At 45.3% G+C, this 24,028-nt stretch overlaps 1 protein-coding gene across 2 annotated transcripts in view; it reads left to right on the forward strand.

Annotated features, from left to right (window-relative positions):
* Positions 1–24,028, forward strand: part of CFAP52 (cilia and flagella associated protein 52) — a 44,123-nt gene that overhangs the window by 15,014 nt on the left and 5,081 nt on the right. For both annotated transcript variants that reach the window (XM_078437756.2, XM_078437757.2), the window contains exons 5-11: positions 931–1,030; positions 2,248–2,364; positions 5,576–5,676; positions 8,750–8,920; positions 15,939–16,087; positions 18,467–18,612; positions 21,461–21,612. In XM_078437756.2, coding sequence (XP_078293882.2) covers positions 931–1,030; positions 2,248–2,364; positions 5,576–5,676; positions 8,750–8,920; positions 15,939–16,087; positions 18,467–18,612; positions 21,461–21,612 — 936 coding nt within the window. The remainder of the gene's footprint in view (positions 1–930; positions 1,031–2,247; positions 2,365–5,575; positions 5,677–8,749; positions 8,921–15,938; positions 16,088–18,466; positions 18,613–21,460; positions 21,613–24,028) is intronic.

Raw genomic sequence — 24,028 nt, forward strand, 5'->3', positions numbered from 1 at the left:
TATATGCCAAATCTTGTGTCAGGTACTGATTTCGTTTGGCCTTTGGTTACTTAGTCTCCTTTCTCATGAAGACAGGATTCTCCCTAATGAAGTACTTGCTCTTGAAAATATTTCCTCACAACTGCAGACCTTGAAAGAAACATACTTAGTGGGGCGCCTGGGTGGCTCAGCCGGTTAAACATTTGACTCTTGATTTTGGCTCAGGTCATGATCTCACGGTTCGTGGGATCAAGCCCCGCGTCAGGCTCTATGCTGACCACGTGGAGCCTGCTTGGGATTCCCTCTGTCTGCCCCTTCCCTGCTCTCTCTCTCTCTCTTTCTCTCTCTCTCAAAAATAAATAAACTTAAAATTTTTTTTAATACATAAACTTAAAAAAAAAGAAACATACTTAGGGAACTCTGGTTTGCCCTCTCTTTTTACTTTACTTTATTTATTTATTTTGAGAGAGAAAGCATGAACAGAGCAGAGAGAGAGAAAGAGAATCCCAAGCAGGCCTTGCACTAGGAACCCAGAGGGGGCTCGAACCCACGAACCACGAGATCACGACCTGAGCCGCAATCAGGAGTCAGACGCTGAACCGACTGAGCCGCCCAGGAGCCCCTGGTTTGCTCTTCATTTGTTTAGTTTTTGGCATTTCTGTTTCCTCTCACTGCAGTGGACAGAGCGCTCGCTGGGTATGAATCCTTGCTCTGCTGGTGTTCGGGCTCTGCGTTTTCTCATTCGGACAGCGGCAGGATCCGAAAAACTACTCAGAGGGTGGCTGGAAGGGTCGAGTGGAAGATTTTAAGGAGAACCCTGGGCCTAGCAAACCCTCAGCAATACCCTGTTCTGTCCCCCTTAGCTGCCTCTTCAGGGGGAATGCAGAAAACAGAGAAGATATGAAGAGGCTGTTACATGGGTATCCATTTGCTTGGGTTTCTCTTCCACAGTGGGACAATTCGAGTATGGGAACTGGATCTCCCAAATAGAAAAATCTGGCCAACGGAGTGCCAGACCGGTCAGATGAAAAGAATAGTCATGTGTATTACAGTAAGTATGACTTTTAAGTGTTACTGCCTGTAACCATTGGTACAAATTCCAAGGGGTGTGTGCGTGTGTGCGTGTGCGTGTGTGTGTGTGTGTGTGTGTGTGTGTGTGTGTGTGCCAGCTCACATGCACACATACGTAAGTGTGTGTACCTTGGGCTGGGGGTAGGCAGGTGAGATCTGGACATAAGGGATGCTGATTAAGGAAGCACAGGTGAGGGAGAGACTCACTGCCCAGACACAGCTCTGGGAAGGTCTCGTTTTACCGGGACTGGGGCTTCCATCAGACCCCAGAAACCCGCCTCACCTAGACAGAAACCGTGTGGCCAGGAGGCATTCAGAGGCCGCAGCACACTCCCATGCCACTATTTCTTGTTTCCACCACTGGAAATAAAGTCCCCAACAGTGACACTCATGGTTGAAACACAGTCTCTTCTATAAAGAGGAATTATTCCTATGTTTTTAATGTGGACGCATACGTTCACACAGATAACTCCCTTCCCCATGGACTGACTTCTCTTTAGGTAATGCGTCCTCATTTTATACAGACAGACTTTGGAAAATATGAGATAAAGCCAATACACATTCTCTTTGGAAGAGCAAACCTTCATCCCAGGAGCCCTACAGAGGCATCTCCGGAATCGGAGCTGGCAGGATATCTACGCATGTGGATCTGACACCAGACACTATAGGCTTCCCCTGGAAATGCACAGGCTAACTGGACTCACATATTTCCTCCATTTCTGAGTCTGGGCCTAATTCTGCCCCCCACCCCCCCACCCCCCCACCCCCCCACCCCCCTGAGGCTGTTCTTTTTTTTTTTTTTTTTTTTTAATTTTTTTTTCAACGTTTTTTATTTATTTTTGGGACAGAGAGAGACACAGCATGAACGGGGGAGGGGCAGAGAGAGAGGGAGACACAGAATCGGAAACAGGCTCCAGGCTCCGAGCCATCAGCCCAGAGCCTGACGCGGGGCTCGAACTCACGGACCGCGAGATCGTGACCTGGCCGAAGTCGGACGCTTAACCGACTGCGCCACCCAGGCGCCCCCCTGAGGCTGTTCTTACCCATCTTAGAGTCTGCAGAAATTGAAGTAGCCGTGAGCACCTTTGGAGGTCTTTATGGGGCCTCAGAGAAAGTTCGTCCCATCCCTGATCAGGGCCCACGGGCATCGCTGAGAAAAAAACACCGGTCTTTACGTCCCTCTTCCTCTCTGATCAGATTGCCGTCGATGATAGCTTTTTCTACCTTGGTACCACAACTGGAGATATTCTGAAAATGAACCCAAGGACCAAGCTGCTGGCAGACACTGGGCCTGCGAAGGACAAATTCAGCCTGGTGAGTAGAGACCCCCAGAGTCTGCTCTGCCCTGCTCTTTTCCGGTGATTTCCTCCCTCCACTGGTAGCACAGACCTACATTAAGAGTCTGCGTTCAAAAGAAAAAGTGTATGTTGTACCCAAGGCCACGCCTAAATTTGCAAGGTGCATAAACTTCTTCCCTGAGCAAACATATTTGTCAGCATCCTCAGTTAGGGAATCAGACCTTCCAAGCACAGGGCCTGCGGCTCTGTGATTTATTACCACGTTGCTGCCAACATTTCGACAACCCTGTTACCATATATAAGAGAAATGTGCTTTTTGATCTATAATACCACATATAGACATGCATGTGCATGTAATTTTTTTTCCCAATCTAATAACTAGTCTTAGATTTTAACTCCAGCCAGCACCGTAAGTCATAAGCAAGACCTAGAGGTTGTCGATTTTAAAAAAATTTTTTAAAACATTTATTTATTTTTGAGAGACAGAGAGAGACAGAATATGAGCAGGGGAGGGGCAGAGAGAGAGGGAGACACGAGAATTCGCAGCAGGCTGCAGGCTCCGAGCTGTCAGCACAGCGGGGCTCGAACTCACCAATCGCAAGATCACGACCTGAGCCGAAGTTGGACGCTTAACCGACTGAGCCACCCAGGCGCCCCTAGAAGCTGTCGATTTTTGTATTTGCAGGGTTCCTAACAATTCTGGCTGAAAGTCCAGAAAGACTTTGATATCTAAACCAAAATAAAATATAATGCGATCAAAGGAGAGTTTCACAGAGTAAGTGCGGCTGTTTTCGGTACCCCCAGAAAGTTACAAGGGCTGTTTCCACTAATCTTTGCATTTGAGAGCAGATGGTCCTAACTAAGCTTAGATACTTATCCACTCAGCAGATATTCCCGAGAAGACTTGGAATCCTGTACCATGTTCTGGGAAGATGTTAGGGTTTTCTTAATCATGCAGCCATTTAATAATACTCAAGTTTTGTTGTTTTGTTTTGTTTTTTAATAATACCCAAGTTTTTAAGGACATGCCTAAGAGTGAGAAAGCTGTAGTATGGGTAGAGAAGGGTTTAGAAATAACGCCACAGGAGATCGAGACGTAGTCTCGATAATGTTGTCCAAGTTATTTTTAGGAGGCAGATTCCAGTATGTTAAACAGATAAAAGCCAAAGCAGATCAGTTCAAGGAGAGCAAGGCTCAGAACCCTGCTGTTTCCAACTCCTGAGATACTGCCAGAGGGCCCCATAAAACGTGTGAAAAGTACTGATCTGGATATTTTTTGCACCCTCCTCCCCCAGCACTTGGGATCTAACCACATCCCCCCCCCCCCAAAAAAAAATTGTTGGCCGTCTTCATGTTTCTCAAGCTTTTGGTACCTACGTGCCTTGCATAGTGCACTGTGGATGGTTTACTCCTAACCATTTAAGCCTGACGGTAAATTCCATAAAGAAATGATTCTAAGATGCCTCTTATACAAGTAGAAAGAAAGTAATTCTTTTTGTTTTTTATTTTAGAGAGAGAGAGAGAGCAGGGGAGGGGCAGAGAGAGAGGGAGAGGAAGAATCCCAAGCAGGCTCTCCACGCTGTCAGTACAGAGCCCCATGTAGGGCTCGATCCCACGACCCTGGTATTATGACCTGAGCCAAAAATCAAGAGTCGGATGCTCAGTCAACCGGCCGAGCCACCCAGGCATCCTGGAACTCTTACATAACTCTTACGGGATGAAGGGATAGGAAATATCACTGAACACATTTGTTTGGAATATTACGTGATCTTGGGCAGTAACCCATTTTGAAAATCTACCTAGGGGCATCTGGGTGGCTCAATCAGTTAGGTATCTGACTTTGGCTTGGGTCATGATCTTCAGCCTCATGGATTCCAGCCCCATGTGGGGCTCCATGCTGACAGCTCGGAGCCTGGAGCTGCTTCAGATTCTGTGTCTCCGTCTCTGCCCCTCCTCTGCTCACGCTCGCTCTCTCTCTCTCTCTCTCAAAAATAAAGATTAAAAAATTAAAAATATAAAAAAAGAAAAAAGAAATCACACATAGGTAACTTTGAGGCCCTGTTGAACACTTTATCTCTTGCTTCCCCAAGTCCCCAGACACATGCTAAGAATATTCACTCCTGGGTCATCTCCCTGGACAACGGGCCAGGCATTTATTGACTTGTCCTCCCACGGTGTTTCTGGAACTGGGGCAGCCAGACAGGGGGAGGGGGAGCCACATAATTCTGCTCCATGCCTTCATATTCTGGAACCTTGCTTTCTCCTCTCCAACATGAAATGCTTTTTGAACCAGAACAGGCAGAACTCAACGTAACGTAACTCGAAGGGACACGATATTTGTTTTATGATGGTCAAAGTTTGTTAAGACAAGCCTGAAAAAAGTCACTAGCTGTACTATTACCGAAAGCTTTACCATGAAATATTGGTCATGCACATTTTAAAATCAGAACTTCACAGTGGGTGCTGTAAAATAACCATCCAATCTCCCCAAACGTCGAAGATGGCTTTGAGTTTAAATACGTCCTATCGTTGGTAAGGTTATATACTGCACGCTTTAGTTCACAAAATATAGTCACCAAACAATGCGGGGTTATAAGAGTTGTAAGTGTAGGAATTAAGTTCCGGGGGCACCTGGGTGGCTCAGTCGGTTGAGCGTCCAACTTCTGCTCGGGTCACGATCTCACAGTTCGTGGGTTCGGGCCCCGCGTCGGGCTCTGCGCTGACAGTGTAGAGCCCGCTTGGGATTCTCTCTCTCCTTGCCTCTCTGCCCCTCTCCCACTCACACATTCTCTCTCTCCCTCTCATACAAAATTAAATAAACATTAAAAAAAAGAATTAAATTCTGGTGAAAACAGTGGCTGCTGAGGATCTAGTGTTGTGTGGCCGTCTTTCCATCTCCTGCTCTCACTCCGTGTGAGTGGATGTAAAGTATTCATGTTTGATGCATTCAAAACGCACAGCTGGCTTTACAGGGAGGAAGTTTGGTGAAGCGTGCTTGGTCCTTGCCGGACCGGGAAGGCTACTTCCGGCACGTAGGCTCGTTGTTGGCACTGGGCCCTTGTGTCCAGCCCAGGGGTGCATCCCAGGCGATCCCTTCATGAGCTTTCTCTGACAACACGTGCCAGCACTGACATAACCCCCTGGCCATCCCTTGTCCCAGGCCACACGCTGACTCTTCCCGCTGAAACCATTTGGCCTTTCTCTCAATGCTGTTTCTCCCCCAACAGGGAGTGTCCACCATCAAGTGCCTGAAGATGGGGGGGTTGTTGGTGGGTTCCGGAGCCGGATTGCTGGTCTTCTGTAAAAGCCCCAGCTACAAACCCATCAAGTAAGTTCCAGACTCCGTGGGGTTGGGATGGGGAAAGACCCACCAGCGGGAGGTCTGCGTAAAGCCAGGGGCTGTGAGATATTGGCGAAGTCGTATCTGGTAAAAAGAGTTGCATCTAGGGGCGCCTGGGTGGCGCAGTCGGTTAAGCGTCCGACTTCAACCAGGTCACGATCTCGCGGTCCGTGAGTTCGAGCCCCGCGTCGGGCTCTGGGCTGAGGGCTCGGAGCCTGGAGCCTGTTTCCGATTCTGTGTCTCCCTCTCTCTCTGCCCCTCCCCCGTTCATGCTCTGTCTCTCTCTGTCCCAAAAATAAATAAAAAACGTTGAAAAAAAAAATTTAAAAAAAAAAAAAAGAGTTGCATCTTACTGTGAAAACGAGCAGTTGGAATCACAACCGATGATTTCGTTGCCGGTGAAAAGACAATAGCTCGTGTTGAATCGAGACAAAGTAGCCCCCGATGACCCAAAGGGGGATACTGCCCTTCTAATAAACACATAAATTATGATTTCACTTGATACATGGAGCCATGACGGCAGATAAGACGCGGTTATAAAGATACCCAGCCAATAACCTCAAATTTCAAGCTTTGAAAATTTGCGTATTCAGTAGAATTTCTGATGCCATGTGTACCTATTATGCGTCAGGCACTCTGCTGGTTCGACTACTACTATTCGTTTGAGTACAAGTCTTGATTCAAATAGCCAACCTTCACCAGCTCCTTCTTTGTAGTAGATACTCGGCCATGTACTCTTTATGGATTATCCAATTAAAATAAAACGCAAGAAAACTTTATCCATTGTCCTTAGTAAGTGTTCATTGAGCACCTCTGTCCAAACCAGTGTGCCAGATGCTATTAAAACATAAAGTAAGATATGGTCTTTGTCCTTCCAGAACTTAGAGTCTGGTTTGGGGATAAGTTCTACACGTACGAAAAAGTCCTCGGAATACAAGATAATATGTATACACAAATCTCATAGTCCAGATAAAGTAAAACGTATTATAGATCTGTTACAAAGGACGTCAGAGAAGGGGGCCATCCCACGGGGGTAGTGGGCAGAGGGGCAGAGGCAGAACTTGAGCGGAGTTTCAGCAAAATCAGATGGCCCTAGATGCGCCCCCTGTGGCCTCGGCACAGCCCCAAGGGAGCTACAGGATTGTAGGAAGTGCATCAGCTGTCTTGATTCGGACAGATCTGTGCCGAGCATTCACTAGGTACCCCGTGCTATTCCGGGTGTGCTTGGGGTACAGCAACGAACAAAGCAAACAGAAATGAAGGGAAAAGTCCCTGCTCTCATGGAGCTGACGTTGCGGCAGGAGGGAAAAAGACGGTCAGTAACACAGTAAACAAGGAATTACATCGTGTTGAAGGCTGGTGAGAACCGTGGAGACAAATGGAGTTGGAGATACAGGAAGGGGGGACTAGGGTTTGAAGAGAGAGGGGACAGGTAGCAATTTTAAATTCAGTGCCCCCCAGATAGGTCTTCTTGAGAATATATGGGGACTGGTTTTATGTTTGTGTGAAGGGGACTAAGAGAGGGAGGCTACTCCAGGGCAGCATTGGTTAGACTCTGGATACATGGAGTGAGTATAAAAAAATGAACCCCCTAGTTTTCTAACACCCTGTTTTGAATACACAGACGTGATGTCCCCATTGTAACGAAGACGGTTAGATTCAAGGCACTTAGTACAGGGTCTGTGCTGTGTAAGCCTCCAAACTAACCTTGTGTGACAGGATAGCCTCCCCTTGGACGCGGTGACTTCTACCTCCTTGGGTTTTCGTGGGTTAAGAAAGTAGCTCCCGTGAGAAGTCAGGAAAGTATTATGATGAAGCAGACTGCCGGAGTTCAGGGACCCCTGGCCTCGCCCCGCATAGCCCTGGCCTTCACCTTGTCTTCTAGGCAGCCCACATGCCAATAGCCAGTATTTCTATTGGCTGCCCTCCATGGCCTCATGTACATGACCTCCATTATCTCTAATCCTCACTGAGACCCCGCAGAGGAGAAATTACTCTGCGGTTGAATGGACTGAGGCCCGGGGATTTCTGGCGATGTATCCAGAGTCGCAGAGCTCTATCTAGTTAGCGAAGAATCCGGCATGTGACTTGGGGTCAATCCTTTCTTCATTAACCGTTCTGCATCCCACCAACAAATGGATCTTTGTGAAACACTGCATTTCCCACGCTGATCCCTTGCACAAGAACCCCTGTTACATTCTGATTGTTAAAACTAAATCGGTTGCAGAGCATGATTGGGTTTTTAGGGCCTCATTCATTTTTCTACTTTTTTTTTTTTTAAGTTCATACTTGTTAAACATTTGGGAAACAGAAGGATCTGAAATGTGGAAGAAGAGAAAACAGTCCCTGAAAGTTCTGGTGAAGATAGTCACCGTGAACATCTTGTTATTTCTCCTGGTCTGCGTTCTTCGCACATATTTTGAAATAATTGTACTTATTTTGTGTATGAAATTCTATTTTCTGGTTTATTTTTACTTAAGGCGAGCATCATCAACATTTTCAATATTACTGTTTTTTAAAAAACTGTGGTAAAATATACATATACTCCATAAAGTTTTCAACATGGCTTTACTGGCTAGGCAAATGGCTTTGAGAAGTTGCCGTCCCATAGACGATTTAACCATTCCGTTATTATTAAATAGTTCCAACTTTTTTCTCTTTTCATTAAGGTTGTAATAACATCCTTTGACATCAAGTCTTCTCCCCTCCCCCAGTTTTAGGATTATTTCCCAGAAATGGCATTCATAAAGTATTCGACTGCCATGGTGGTTTGTGCGCATTGCCTGCCTGGAATGTTCCCTCTATCCAGATCCTGCCAGTGTTTCGCAACCCATTTTAGACTCTCTGTCGCTGAGCAAGCCCCCTCCCCTGCCCCCGACTATCATAAACCATGCTGGCCTCTCCCTCTGCTGACTGTGGGCGCCCAATATTGTGAGTCACTCCTGCCTCTCCGATCGCATCACCTCCCTGAAGTTATGTCCCAGGTCATATGCGTGATTTGTATCCTCTGTAATAAATGCTCCCTGATTGAGTGACTCTACCTTCTTGCTTCTCCTGAAAGGAAAATCCAGTTACAAGGTGGCATCACTTCTATCACCCTTCGAGGGGAAGGACACCACTTTTTCGTAGGAACGGAAGAATCCCACATTTATCGGGTCAACTTCACGGATTTCAAAGAGACTCTCATTGCAACCTGTCACTTTGAAGCTGTCCAGGACGTTGTCTTTCCATTGTAAGTAGAAGAGCAAAGGACTTTTGCTCCTAACATCAATGAAAACAAGCAATTGTAATTTAATATCATTAATTACAGTAATAATTATAAATATAATACTGGTATTTTCTTATTCTTTAATAAGAATTCTTAACAATAATTATTTCTATTACCTTCACCACGTCGCTACATTTGTTTTCACAATTGAAATTTGGGCTTCTTTTGAATGTTGGCTTTTCTAATAAGCCCATCAGGGAAACATTTCTGTTTTCGCAATGCTGTCTGGAGAAACCTTAGTAGTGCCTTTTTTCAAACTTCTTTCAACTGGGTCTTTTAGATTGGGCATACTTAATGGTGGTGGCCTCAGGAGGTCTCCTGGACCTCTTGGTGATCTTCTGGATTTCTTGGTAAATCCCACACAAAACAAGTGAAACAAACAACCATTAGCAGCTGTGACATCAAAAAAAAGTCGTTTGGGGCACCTGGGTGGCTCAGTCGGTTAAGCGTCCGACTTCGGCTCAGGTCATGATCTCACGGTCTGTGAGTTCGAGCCCCACGTCGGGCTCTGTGCTGACAGCTCAGAGCCTGGAGCCCATTTCAGATTCTGTGTCTCCCTCTCTCTCTGCCCCTCCCCTGTTCATGCTCTGTCTCTCTCTGTCTCAAAAATAAATAAACATTAAAAAAAAATTAAAAAAAAAAAAAAAAAAAAAGTCGTTTGCCATGATTTGCTTTTGAAATACATTTTGTCTCTGGCAACATTCATCCCACAAAGCTGATCAGATAGGTTTTGCTCTGACCTTCCTCAGCATGAACTTGAATTTGCAAAACTCAAAATCGTTGCTCACGATCATGAAATGTGCTTTGGGTTCCCTGAGTCCTTGAAAGTGGGTTCTTCTAAATGTTTCTAAGAGTGAAAATGGCTCGTGCTTCCTACCAGGGGGATCTTTTTGGAAAACTGGTTAGTCAGGGGCGCCTGGGTGGCTCAGTCAGTTAAGCATCTGACTTCAGCTCAGGTCATGATCTCCCGGTTCGTGGGTTTGAGCCCCACATTCATGGGTTGGAGCCCCACATTGGGCTCTGTCATGACAGCTGCTTCGGAGCCTGGAGCCTGCTTCAGATTCTGTGTCTCCCTCTCTCTCTGCCCCTTGTAGATCGATCTCTCTCTCTCTCTCTCTCAAAAATAAACATTTAAAAATTTTTAAAAATTAAAAAAAAATAAAACTGATTGGTCATTTTCTTTCCATCTCACTGTTTTCCTCTTTTTTCTAAGGAGCTTGGTAGAATCAATTGGTAAAAATTATTTGGCCCCTGGGGCCTTTTATAAGAGCAGATTTTCAACTATCTTTTCGAATACAGGATTTGTAACTCTTCTTTTTCTCCCCACCTCCTTTTTTTTTTAAACAGCTTTATTGAAATATAATTCACCTACCATAAAGTTGACCCATTTAGAGTGTGCAGTTCAGTCATTTTTGCGTATTACAGAGTTGTGCAACCATCACCATAATCTAATTGTAGAACGTTGCATTATCCCCAAAAGAAACCTATTAAGAGTCACTACCCTCTTCCTGCTTTGCTCCCTCCCCCCGCCAAGCTGTGGAGAAAACTGAGCCGAGAGGAAGGACGTGGGGTAAATGAGCATCATGTAAGGGAACACACGCTTCCTCTCCTTGCTGATTCATCTGTGTTAATGTACATTGTTTTCAGCTGCTATTACTTTGTATGCCAAAGCATTGATATATTGGGGGAAAATATGTACGAACCAAAGCAACTTCTGCAATATTCTGCTATCACGTGCCTCTTTGCCAATTGCATGTGAGCTAATACACATTACAGAAACATGCATCGTAGCAAAAGAAACTGTCTCTTTTTTTCAACCTATTGGTATCATTTAATTTTAGGTAAGTCTTGGTCTTCCGTAGAATTCGATCTGTTCGTACTTATTTATGTCAAATGAGTTTATAGATAATTTTCTATTTAACAAAGTTTCTTTTTTTCTTGTTTACTTTTCTTGTCTTTTGCTGTGTGGACATCATGTTTTTCGGTCCTCCCTTCCCCTCCCCTGCTCCCCATGACTTGGAAACTATTCACGTTGTTTTTATTCACTTAGTGATTTACCCTTGAATTTCTAATATAAATTATTTTTCTTTCAAACACTTGAGTTAACCAACATTTACATCATATTTTCCAAAGGAGCAAGAGTCTCGGCATATTTTATTTCCCTCTCACCGTCTCTGATGATAACATTGTTTAGAATTAGACTCAGATTATATAGTTATTATCTTTTACAAATAATTACTTTTAGCTTTAACTATAACTTTTGTTTTTTGCTTTTATCACCCTCTTTTTCTTTCACACATCTCGCTATTTGATTTTTTTCTATGTTGTTCATGGGGAAAGGGGTGGGGGATGGCAATTCTTTCAGAGATAGTCTGTGTATAGAAAATTTGGTCCTTACTTATCTGAATATATTTTTGTTTTACCCTCGGATTTCAGTGATAATGTGGCTAGGTATAAAAAGTATTTTAATGAACTTTGTATTGAAATATACTTACAGAAAGTATATAAATCATAAGTAACCGCCTCGATGAAATATCACACCTATATGACTACCACCTGCTCAAACAATAGAATATTTCCATCACCCCAAAACACCCCTTTCAATCACTACCCTTAACCCTTTTCCTTAAAGAGAATCACTACCTGGGCTTCTAGCCCCATAGATTCATTTTACCTGCTTTTGACCTTCAGGTAAATGGAACAATTCATTATGTATTTTGGAGGTCATATTTTTTTCTCTATGGAACCTTTTAATGTTACTGTCATACATAGCTTATCCTTAGTAGTTTTTTTGTCAATAGTTTTATCATTTAACTGAGAGAAGTGTGTTAAAGCCTCAAGCAATGAACATTGATTTCTTCCTTTATTTCTGTCAGTTTTTGCTTCATGTATTTTTGAAGGGTGTGTGTGTGTGTGTGCACATTAGCATATATATATATATATATATATGCACATCTAATGTATTGACATTTTAATCATTATTAAGTGTACCCTCTTCATTTCCACTAATTCTCTTTGATTTGAAATATGATATTAATGTATTCATCCCAGCTTTGTTGTCCTTTGTATATATTTTACAAAATACTTTTACTTTCAATATAGTGTATCTTTAAAGTTCTTCTCTTGAAACGGCATGTAATTAGTTATTGCTTTTCTATCCAGTCTAAAAATCTCTACATTTTATTTAGAATGCTTGGTCCATTTACTCTTAATGTAATTTTTGATCTAGTAGTATTAAATCTTCCTTTGTTATTTGTTTTCTTTTGTCTCATCTGTTCTTTGTTCTTCTATTCTTTCCTTCCACCTTTTGTTTTTTTTTTAATTTTGTTAACGTTTATTTATTATTGAGAGACAGACAGAGCGTGAGCATGGGAGGGCCCGAGAGATGGGGAGACACAGAATCTGAAGCAGGCTCCAGGCTCTGAGCCATCAGCACAGGGCCCAGCGCGGGGCTCAAACCCACGAACTGTGAGATCATGACCTGAGTCAAAGTCGGGCGCTCAACCGACTGAGCCCTCCGAGGCGCCCTCCACCTTTTGCTTTAATCAGATGTTGTTAGTGTTACATTTTAATTGCTCTATTGGCTTTCTACCTATACATCTTTGCATTAATTTTTTTTAATGGCTGCTCTAAGGATGATGATGTACATTTTTAACATATCACAGTCTGCTTAGAGTTAATGTTGAATTACTTCAAGTAAAATGCAGTCTGGGAACTTTGCGACAACTTATGTCTCTTACCCCCATTCTTATTCTTGGTGCTTTTGTTTTCATGTATACCTACCTATTCATATTATTAACCCATTGATAGAAAATTATAATTTTTGTTTTAAAAGAGTCATAAATCTTTGTCATAAATATATATTATAATAATTTATAAGTATAATAAAATGTAGTTTTTAGTTCTTTGTTGATATTACCTATCTGTTAATTTATTGGTATCATAGTTTCCTTTAATACTTTGAATGCAATTTAAATAGTTGCTTTAAAGTCTTTGTTAATCCAATACCTTGATCTACTTGGAGTCAGTTTCTTTTGACTGCCTTTTTCTTGACTCGTATTTTCCTATTTGTTTGCATGTCTAATTACCTTTTGTTGAAAACTCAGCATAATAGGTAATACATATTATCGACATACATGTATTATCTACAGACATATTATCTACGTACATGTATATCTGCATACATATCTACATCTACATATAATGCAGTAACTCTGAATTCTGTAGTATTCTGTGAGGATTCTTGGCCTGGACTCAAACTGCAAACTTTGTCTTTCTCATAGAATGCAGCAGCTGACGTTTTCATGGCTTCCCACGGCTACTTTTTTGTACAGGTTCTGGGCAAGCCCGTGGGCTTGTGTAATTTAGCATCCTCCCAAGGATTTGTGCAGAGATGAAACTCATCCTCTCCATGGTTTCCTTGCTACTGGGGATTTTCCCCTAGTTCCCAGGTGTTCTTATGACCTCAGGCCCTGGCTTCTGATATGTTAAGCCTGTAAGGTCCATCTTTCTGCCACTCAAGCTGAACACAGTTGGTGAATGTATTCAGTTAAAAAGGGAAGAAAAAAAAAAAAAACCCTCCTAGGGTGATCCCATATAGCTCTGTCTTCAAAAATAGAATCCTTAAAAAAAAAAAAAAAATCAATAGAATTTAAAAAAAAAAAAGAAAAGAAAAGTAGAGTTCCTTCTGGTCTCTGCTTTCTCTTCCTCTTGGGGGTTCTACCATGCACGTAGAACTTAGCTATCAGATGGGAATCTGGGCAGTGTTGATAATCTGAGTTTAGGTTTTATCCCAGTGGGTCTCTTGCTGCCATGATTTCCCCTTTTAATTTTCTAGGCCTTAACTCTGATCTCTGCATATCTGTAGCTGGTGAGGCTACGGTTTCTCTGCCACCTTTTTGTGTGGCTACTGCTGGCTAACCTTCGAATTAGCCAGCAACACAGTAATGATCCTGAACCCTTTCCGGTTGTACTTTTACAAGAGCAAACACTCCTTGATTTCTGTTTACTTTCAAATGTCTTCATTGTCTTTGGGATTCGGGGTCCCTGATGTCATGAATTCAATCCGGTGTTCATAACTGTTGTCTGTGGGAAGGTTAGTGTGGCTTCACTGCTCCAACATTACGAGAAGTACCGTCTATCCGTGATCTTAATATTCTGTATGTCTCTCCGGTTCTGTTTCTTCGCAGATTCTATCCGGCTGATTTCTCTTTGTCCTCAATATTTCTGGCCTATTTGATGGTAATCTCTCCTGCTTTCCCATATCTACTTCGACATCTTCTACGTCTACCCCTCTCTCCGTCATCTTTATCTGTGTCTTTATTTTATGGGCTTTTAGACGGGAGGCACACGGGCCTGATAGGCCATCTCGATCCAATCAGTTTGTTTGTTTCTGGAACTTCACCTTTCAGATCCTAAACTAGGGACAGTCTGCTCCTTGAAGAGCTAATGTCTTGACTAGACTCCTGAAAAAGTGGACTGTCCATCAAGGGTAGGAAGAGTTTGGAAAGTTCTCTAGGTGTGCTCATTCTGTGATATTTGATTTTCACAAGGAGTCCATATGCCTCTTGAAAACCTCACTTTCCTCACAGGAGGGGGTCGTTCACTGAAGGCAGTGTCCTATATAAAGCCTCTCTGGGGCACCTGGGTGGCTCAGTCGGTTGAGCGGCCGACTTTGGCTCAGGTCACGATCTCGCGGTCCGTGACTTCGAGCCCTGCGTCAGGCTCTGTGCTGACAGCTCAGAGCCTGGAGCCTGTTTCGGATTCTGTGTCTCCCTCTCTCTGACCCTCCCCAATTCATGCTCTGTCTCTCTCTGTCTCAAAAATAAATAAATGTTAAAAAAAATTTAAAAAAAAAAGCCTATTTTATTGTTATTTATTTATTTATTTGTTTGGTTTTTAGAGAGAGAGAGAGAGAGCACATGCGAGCAGGGGAAGAGGGGCAGAGGAAGAATGAGAGAGAATCTTAAGCAGACTCCACACGCAGTGCCAGAGCCCAATGCGGGGCTCGATGAGGGGCTTGATCCCACAACCCTGGGATCAAGACCTGAGCCAAAATCAAGAGTCAGATGCTTAACCAACTGAGCCACTCAGGCACCCCTCCAGCAGTCACTCTTTCTAAGTAACTAGCCCACATTATAATTGTTTCTAGCCCACATTATAATTGTTTTTCTCCAAGCCCCAAAGCTAAGTATACAGAAAAGATCCACTTTTTATTAATTCCAAAGTGTATGGGAGAGGGACTCTCTTTTCCTGAATGTGCCTTTGATGAAATGTAGAGATTTCTTGAGAAGCCCTTGTATCTAGAAGTTAGCTCAGCCCCCACAGAGGCTGTAGCTATAAATTCATATCTATAAAGCAGGTGGGCTTTACCCCAGCATTCTTTTTCTGATCCAAATTGGAATAACCTGTAATTTTTGACATCATGGTGTTTTTCACTATATTTACAAGTTGTCCTTTTAAAAAAAAAAATGCGGACAAACCAATCGCTCTGGGTTCACGTCCTTGTCCAGAGCCCCATATTTTCTCACAACCAAGCAAAGTAATGCTTTAGGTTATCTGCAGGCATGCTATCTAGCACACGTGTCATTTTTGTCTTTGAAATTGTTAATGATTATCTACTTTACAGGAGAAGTTTTGTTTAGCTTGTCTTAATATCAATATTCCACAGACCCATTTGACCTCCTGTCCACCAGGACATTTAAAAACTTTGAAATTGACATTTTCCTTTTGGGCGACTTCCTCCCAACCCATCCTCCCGGGGAAAGGGCTACAAAAGATGGCCCACAGGTGATGTGTGGGCATTGAATGCCATTTTACACGAGGTTTCTGTAAGGCCATCAGACTTTGAGATACGTGGAGCCTAAAAGGCGTCCTTCCCTATATCCTCGTGCAATACGTTGGCGAGTCAAACGTGCGTCTAAGAAACAGCATGCGTCGTGTACGGCTGCACCTCTTTATTCTCGCCGTGGCTCCTTTGCAGTGGCACCAATGAGCTGTTTGCCACCTGTGCCAAGAAAGACATCAGGGTGTGGCACACGCTATCCAACCGAGAGCTGCTGCGGATCACCGTGCCCAACATGACCTGCCACTGCATCGACTTCATGAGAGACGGCAAGAGCATCATTTCCGGTAACGTTGACGTCATTTCCGGCACCGTTGACATCATTTCCGGCAATGCAGTCCTGATCAGGCTTTGGCGTGGGTGCCGGCTGTGGCTTTGGGAGTTGGCGTTCTCGTTCAACGCCGGTTTCTCCGGGTGGATACCCTGGGGCAGCGCCCCGTGGTCTAGCCCGCCCCTCCTTGCTTCTAATCCAGCCCCTCCTTAGAGTTCCCTTCCCGCCGGGAGGCTTTCTGAGCTCAGAATGACCAAAGAGCAATTTCTCTTCCCCCAAAATGTCTGCATATAGCGTGCAGCCTTCTCTCCAGTAGGGGGATTTGGCAATTCGGTTACCAAACGGATCTGAGGCCTCGGCGAGTCTCGGGCACCTATGTTAACAACCCCTTTGGTTATTTGAGAGATTAAAAACCAGACTTAAACTGTGTTATGCCTCAAAGGGAATTCGTTTTTCACTCAGCTGATCCTTCCACGCCAAAGCATTTTCACATAAAGCACGGACGCCATGATATTCCACCGCTAAATACTTTGGCGTACATCCCTAAAAATAATATTTTGCCATGAAATAATAATTTCTCAATATCATCTTATGTTCACATCCTAAGCAAATCTCCCCCGTGGTCAAAACGTTAAGTTCGCGTGTTCACATCAGGGAAGAGTTAAGAGTATCTTTAGGAGTAGCTGTTGAAGTGGTGATATCAGGAGCCCATCTCAGCCCCTCTTTTCCTGGTTCTGTTTCCTCTCCATTGGCTTCTCCTTCGGGCGTGTCTTCCCACACAGCAGCCACCACCGGGAGCTCCTGGCTTACAGCATTTCCCTCTAATGGCCTTCACTTCAGACTACTTCTCATCTCCTCCCTTGTCTCAGCCACCACCATCCCCTAGATTATCCGAGCAGCTTTCTTCCACGGCTCCCGACCCCTGTTCTTCCCCACCACCCCTCTCCCCCAGTCTGCAGTCAACACAGAAGCCAGTAAATTCTTTTTAAGATGTGAGTCCGATCATGCCATTTCTAGGGTTCACTCCTACATCCCTGCAGATGCCTCCAAGGCCCCTCTGTGACCTTCTCTCCTTCCCCACCTCCACCTTTTTAACACTGACTCTGTCTCTTACCATTCACCCCTTCTGGCCACGCTTGCTTTTTTGCTATCCCTCAGGCACACGGTGCACAGGGCCTTCGCTCTAGACATTCCATCTGCCTGGGTTGTTCTTTCACCGGGGGGCCCCGTGACTCACTCCCTTCACCCCCTCTCTTCTCAAGTCTTTGCTGAAATGGGATTTACCTCGAACATTTTATTGAAAATTGCAAAGATCCAGAGGTGACACTAAGGCTGATGAGAAGGAGCCAGCCGCATGAAGACCTGAGGGAAGAGCATTCCAGGCAGAGGGAACAGCAGGGACAGAGGCCCTGAGGGGGGAAACCACTTAGAGTATCTGAGGAACAGAAAGAAGCCAGTGTGCCTGGAGCTCAGTGGGGAGGGTTGGGGTCACGGTTGAGGGAGAGGTAGGAGAAGGTGAGGAGCTAGGTAGGGAGTGGAAAGTAGTTACCATGGAGGATAAAGGAGTTGAATTGTTAAGTGTAGTGAGAAAACCTTTTGAACTTTCTTGATCAGGGAGTCGACATGATTTTAAGAAGTGCACCCAGGCCCCTGCATAGGTCATTCCTTGAAGGGAGCAAGAGTCTGAGGCCAAGGAGGAAGCTGTTACAACAACCCAGGAGAGAGATGCTGGTGGCTTGGATGAGGGTAGGCCCAGCGGAAGGGTTGAGAAGTGGCCAGATTCAGGATGTTTTTTAGCTCTAGAGTTGGTGGAGCTTGCTGACGGATGTTGGGTTGCGTCGGGTGGAGTCGGGTGGATGGAATAGAGAGGAATCAAGGATGACTGAAACTCTTGGCTTAAACAACTGGATGGATGGTGGCACCTTCTATTGAGATGGGAAAGATGGCAGGAGTTGGGGAAGGAGCATCGGGTTTAAAGAGGGAAGGGTAGGAAGCCAACATGTGTTTGCAGATATTAAATTCCCCATCCCAGGTGCAGTATCAGCTAGCCAGTCAAATGTACAAGATTTGCAGCTCTGGGAGAGCTGGGAGAGGTGGGAAATGGCCTCTTTCTCCCCCCCCTCCCCCATAAAAATGTTTTCTCCTGGGATGGGGTGCAGCTAGAGGCAGATTCAACTAAGGCAAGCCAGCCATTTCCTCCAGCCAGGTGTGGCCGGTTTGGGGAGTCAGGGGAAAGAGGGATATGATTCCAGGGAGTTGTGGGAGACTGGTCTCTTTCCTCCGTCACCACCACTGCTCCCCAGTCCTGACTCCTTTGTGATTATGAGAGCTACAGTCTTCACAGAGAGTACGAGTATACTGATGCTGCCTGCTTTTTGTTCCCCTTCCACGCCAGCGTGGGACGACGGTAGAATCCGAGCCTTCGCCCCAGAGACGGGCCGGTTGATGTATGTCATTAACAACGCCCACAGGATCGGAGTGACAGCTATCGCTACCACCAGTGACTGTAAAAGGGTCATCAGCGGCGGTGGGGAAGGGGAGGTATTGTTCTTGAAAGCAGAATCTTTTTACAGGAGCCCTAGGTGTAGACCGACCAACAGCCTTCCTTGTAAGAGGCCACGGACTTGATTTTTTTTTTTGACCTATACTAGGAGTCAGGCAGGACCAAAGTAAGATTTTTGAAGAAACCCTATCAGATACATCATAAACGAAAGTTCTAATAATACAAACACACAGAGAGCTGTATTTAGTTACAAAAGAACATTTAAGATACAGACATGAAAGCGTTCTGTATGGCATGAAGCCACGAATCCAAGTTGGTGTTTGGCCAGAGTTTTGGAATACTTGTTCTTTTCCTTCAAAGACTATAGTTACATAAATTGTCTTCATCTTATCTTTTAAGGAGATGCTATTTTTAGAATCACTTCTTTCATCTACCCAGACATTTGACTGTTATTTTAAAGTTGGTACACTTGACCTTCCCTTCCATCCTTTGGACGAGCCTTAAATACCTTCCACCCACACGTTCACCTCAGTGCGCCCCCTCCCCACTCCCCAACTTGTCTCCTGCCCCCAAAGCCTTCCTTTCTCAACATAGGACATTTCCTTTCCTTTCTTCATGCTAATGTAGGAATAACTTGTCAGGGAGAAGAAAGAGACAGCATCTTGATGTGGCCTTTCACAGAGTTTGGGCCAAGCAGACTTGTGGCTGAGCGTTTGAGTTCGAGAGTCGTGTTTCACTTCTGCCCCGTCCCGGCTGTGTGACCTGGGGCATGCTCTTGAACCTCTCTGTGCTTTGGTTTCTTACGTGTAAAGGGAAGATAACAATATTCCAATCAATGAGATGTTTCACACTATTTTGCACCAAGTCTTCGAAATCTGATGCATATTTTACATTCCGAGCACATCTCCGTGTGGGCTAGCCATGGGGCAGGTGCTCCATAGACGCATCTGGCCCTGGAGCCTCCCCAGCTGTCTGCCCACCAGCCCCGCAAGGGCTTTCATCCCTTCCCCCATCTCTTCAGCCACGCTGTTGCTGACAGTATCAGCATCCTGCTTGGTCCCTCGGCCTTTGGGGGCACCTGCCCTGCTGATGCCCAAACTTGGCTTGTGCCAGACCATCAGCTTCTAGGTGCCTGAGCCCGAGCTGTGGAGAGCTGCCGGAGGAAATCACACATGACAAATTCATTGCCTTTGGCCCTGTTCAGAAATCTTTTCAGAACACCATGTCAGCCCTTGCTCCCATCCCCTCCTCAGCTCTTACAGACCCTCCTTCCAGAAGACATAGTCTCCAAGGTCTTTGTCAAGTGCTGGAGACCAGGGCTGCTGGTCAGTGGGTGTGCAGTGCTATGAGTTCAGCAGTTCCTGAAATTCTCAAGCATCTATAATTCCATTTTCATTGGTAAATGGCCTTGGCTGAGTTGCAAAGACCCCAGTCCCACCACGTAGCTCCTCCCCTGCCCCAAACATACCCCAACCCCCCTGCAATCCCATAGCCAAAGGGCTACTACTCAGAACACCCCACATTCCAGGCCTGGGTGCTGTTTGGCTGGTGCCCCCACCATAGTAGTTGGAAAATTTGAGTATTACTCTTGCTAAAGACCGAATGTGTGCCTCCCGATGTAGTGGGATCACAAAGTTAGAGATTCATTTTCTCTGGCAGTAATCATTATCTCATCCTGTGCAAGGACACGGGCAATTATTTGGACACCAGAGAAATGAATATGGCACAGCTCATTTGGGATAACCTCATGCCTCCTCATCTGCCTTACTAAGGAAGTATCTTAGAATGTTTCTCTTACTTTGCTTATGGTTATTTTCCTCTTTCAGGTACAAATAAGTCTGTTATGACTTGCCCTGACACTAGTTTCTGGACGGGGGCTCACCAGGACCTACTATTCTTGTGTTGTCTCATATTACTTACACAAGATAACCTCTGCTCTCTCTCTCTCTCTTTTTTTTTTTTTACAAGTCCAACATACTCACTGTAAGAAAGTATAAGCATCCGGCTACACTATTGTGTTTTCTGGTACAGTTGTGACAGAATGTTTATCACAGGACATACAATAGCTTTCCTCTTACGTATTCTTTTTATTACAGGTAGGGCATCACATGGACTGTTTTGAAATTTTGTGTGTAAGACCGATGACCTATGAATTTCACTTCAGGATAGTAGAGTGTGTGGGGGGGGAGGGTCGGAAAATATTTGCCGTAGAAAGTGGGTGTTGGCTCCGATGAGGCTGAGACCCATCGATTTGAAATGATTAACCCTGAGCAGCTGATGTGAACTTTAAATACGGCTCTGGGTCCCCGGGAGATTTCCTGGGGGCACCAGATATCTGAGAGCGGTGCTCAGCAGAAATGAGCAGACCTGTTATTTCACTTGGTGTAGCAGCAGGTGTCTGGTAAATTTCTCAGCCTTGAAAGTAGATCCAAGTGTAGGATCATTGGTAGTGTTCTCCTGGCTCCGTGGAAGGATTTTCCTGCTCCCAGCAGTCCCACCCCACTCAACTGAGATCAGAGCAGGGAATTTACAAAAACAAGTCAAGCACAGCAGAGGTGGAAAAGCTCACGGAGTTTTTGTTTGTTTGTTTGTTTTTATTTTTATTTATTTTTTAACGTTTATTTATTTTTGAGACAGAGAGAGACAGAGCATGAACAGGGGAGGGGCAGAGAGAGAGGGAGACACAGAATCCGAAACAGGCTCCAGGCTCTGAGCTGTCAGCACAGAGCCCGACGCGGGGCTCGAACTCACGGACCGTGAGATCGTGACCTGAGCCGAAGTCGGACGCTTAACCGACCGAGCCACCCAGGCGCCCCTGTTTGTTTGTTTTCAATCCCTTCCAAAGTCCCAAGTTTGTGTTGAAAGCCTGTGCTTTGTGGCTTTCAGGTGAGGGTGTGGCAGATAGGCTGCCAGACCCAGAAGCTGGAGGAGGCCCTGAAGGAGCATAAATCCTCTGTGTCCTGCATTAGGGTAAAGAACAACAACCTGGAGTGTGTCACAGCCAGCACGGATGGCACTTGCATCATTTGGGACCTTGTGTAAGTAGCTGTGAGAGGACAATCTGACCCAAAACCCAGTGATTCCAGCATTTCACTGAGAGAAGATCTGAACAAAGGGTAGAGATCTCCTTTGAGGCCACAGGACGGGGATGTTCATCTGAAGCCATTTTCCTCTGTGCCTGCTGAGGGTTTACAGATGCTGGTAGAAAGGGTGCAGTGTCCCGGAAAAGCTGGACGTTGGAAGATTCCGGATGCACGGGGAAGTAGCTTCCTGGACACATACGGCGAAGCATGATTTAACGTATGCAAATACAATTCTAAGAATCCCCTCTCCCGCAAAGAGGGAGAAGGGAAGTAATGATGCAGGCAGTTTCTCTTGTTCTGTGCAGTGGAACCCAGAATGAGCTTGCCATGAGGGGTGCAAGAGGGGGGGTGGTGTGAGTCTAGCCCCTCCCCTCAGCCAGCCCCGCTCCCCGGGCCCTCTTGATGCTGGGAGCCGGTCACAGCCCCCGTAAGAGCACCCGACTCCAAGATAACTAGACCAAAGCATGTGAACTCTTACTGTTGGAGCCACGCAAAGGATTTTCAAGGGCGATTTTTTTTTTTTTTAACTATAAGCATTTGGCTGTGTGTTTTTATTTAGATTTTTAAAAAAATGTTTATTCATTTCCTGAGAGAGAGAGAGAGAGAGAGAGAGAGAGAGAGAGAGAGAGAGTGTGAACAGGGGAGGGTCGGAGAAAGAGGGAGACACAGACTCCAAAGCAGGCTCCAGGCTCCGAGCTGTCAGCACAGAGCCCAACGTGGGGCCCAAACTCATGAACTGGGAGATCGTGACCTGAGCCAAAGTCAGACGCTTAACCGACTGAGCCACCCAGGCGCCCCTGTGTTTTTATTTAGAATTAGACCCTCTTCCCCTAACCCTCCCCTCACCCAGCACACCTCTACTACTCCTAAGATGCCTTGCCTCTGTATCTGACTGCATTAGAGAGACTTGAATAAGTCCAGAAGTGGGAGAAAAGAGACCTAAATGGAGATATGGATATATATATTGCAAAAGAATATGGAACATTCTAGATTGCAGAGAAGAGAGTGGGAATTAAGGCAAAGGCAGAACACTTTTTGTTTCATATATTAAAAAACAAAAACCAGGGGCGCCTGGGTGGCTCGGTCGGTTAAACATCCGACTTCAGCTCAGGTCATGATCTCATGGTTTATGGGTTCAAGCCCCACATCGGGCTCTGTGCTGACAGCTTAGAGCCTGGAGTCTGCTTTGGGTTCTGTGTCTCCCTCTCTCTCTGCCTCTCATGCTCTCTCTCTCTCTCTCTCTCTCTCTTTCAAAATAAATAAACATTTTAAAAAATCTTAAAAAAAACAAAAACAAAACTTCTGTCTCCTTTGTGTCTCCTCACTTTGATGTGCATTTGAAGCCCCTGGAGCTCTTGTGAAAATGTAGATTTGTATTCAGAAGGTCCAGAGGGGATGCCTCAGATTCTGCATTTTTCTTTTTTTTTTAGTTTATTTATTTGGAGAGAGGGAGAGACAGAGAACAAGCTGGGGAGGGGCAGAGAGAGAGGGAGACACAGAATCCCAAGCAGGCTCCAGGCTCTGAGCTGTCAGCACAGAGCCCAACGCGGGGCTCACACCCACGAACCGTGAGATCAAGACCTGAGCTGAAGTCGGTCATTTAACCGATTGAACCACCCAGGCGCCCCAAGATCCCGCATTTCTAACCAGCTCCCCAGGGATGCCCCTGGTTCAAGGACCACGCTTGCAGGGGTTCTTAGCCTACACCCGAACTCCCCACTGGGAAAATACGGAACTAGAAGGGAGGATGTGTCTAAACATATTTCCATGGATTGTTTGTGACCACCTCAAATTGCTGAAGCCTTCCTGTTGTATGGTGGGACTATTTGGTTAATTTGTGCCAAAATCTCTAAAGAACCGTCAGCCCAGATACCACGTTTGAAAAGTTCCATAGTGAGAAGGAACTATGCAGGGTGTGCATGTCTTTTTAGCCAGTAGAGCCCAGCCTGGGAGATGGCCACCCATCTCCCAGGGAAGGAGAAGCAATATTTACGTGCTCGTCAGCACGGTGTCTCAGGCAGTGGCTCCCAAACTGTTTCGCACATGACAGTCAACTGGCACGCTGACGGAAATTGCCCATCTGTGGCCTCTTCCCAGCCTGCTAGATCAAATCCCCACAGGGAAGGCTCAAGAATATCCGTGTTTAAAAAGCTGCCCCCCACGCTGCCACTCAGGTGGTGGGAAACTTGGCTTCAAAATGGCGGCCTCAAGAATACGGTGGCTTGTGTGCAAGACAGCGGGTTGACTCCGAATTCAGCCTCTTCTGTTCTCATTGGAACTTGAGGCTTCCCCCGGAGTTCTGTGCTTTGTCTTTGGAAAAGGGCCCGCCTGGTATCTTCTGAGGCCCCGTAGGTGCATTGGGAGGACTCCA

This window comes from Panthera onca, chromosome E1 (genome assembly GCF_046562875.1).
Source record: "Panthera onca isolate mPanOnc1 chromosome E1, mPanOnc1 haplotype 2, whole genome shotgun sequence".
Classification (NCBI taxonomy): Eukaryota; Metazoa; Chordata; class Mammalia; order Carnivora; family Felidae; genus Panthera; species Panthera onca.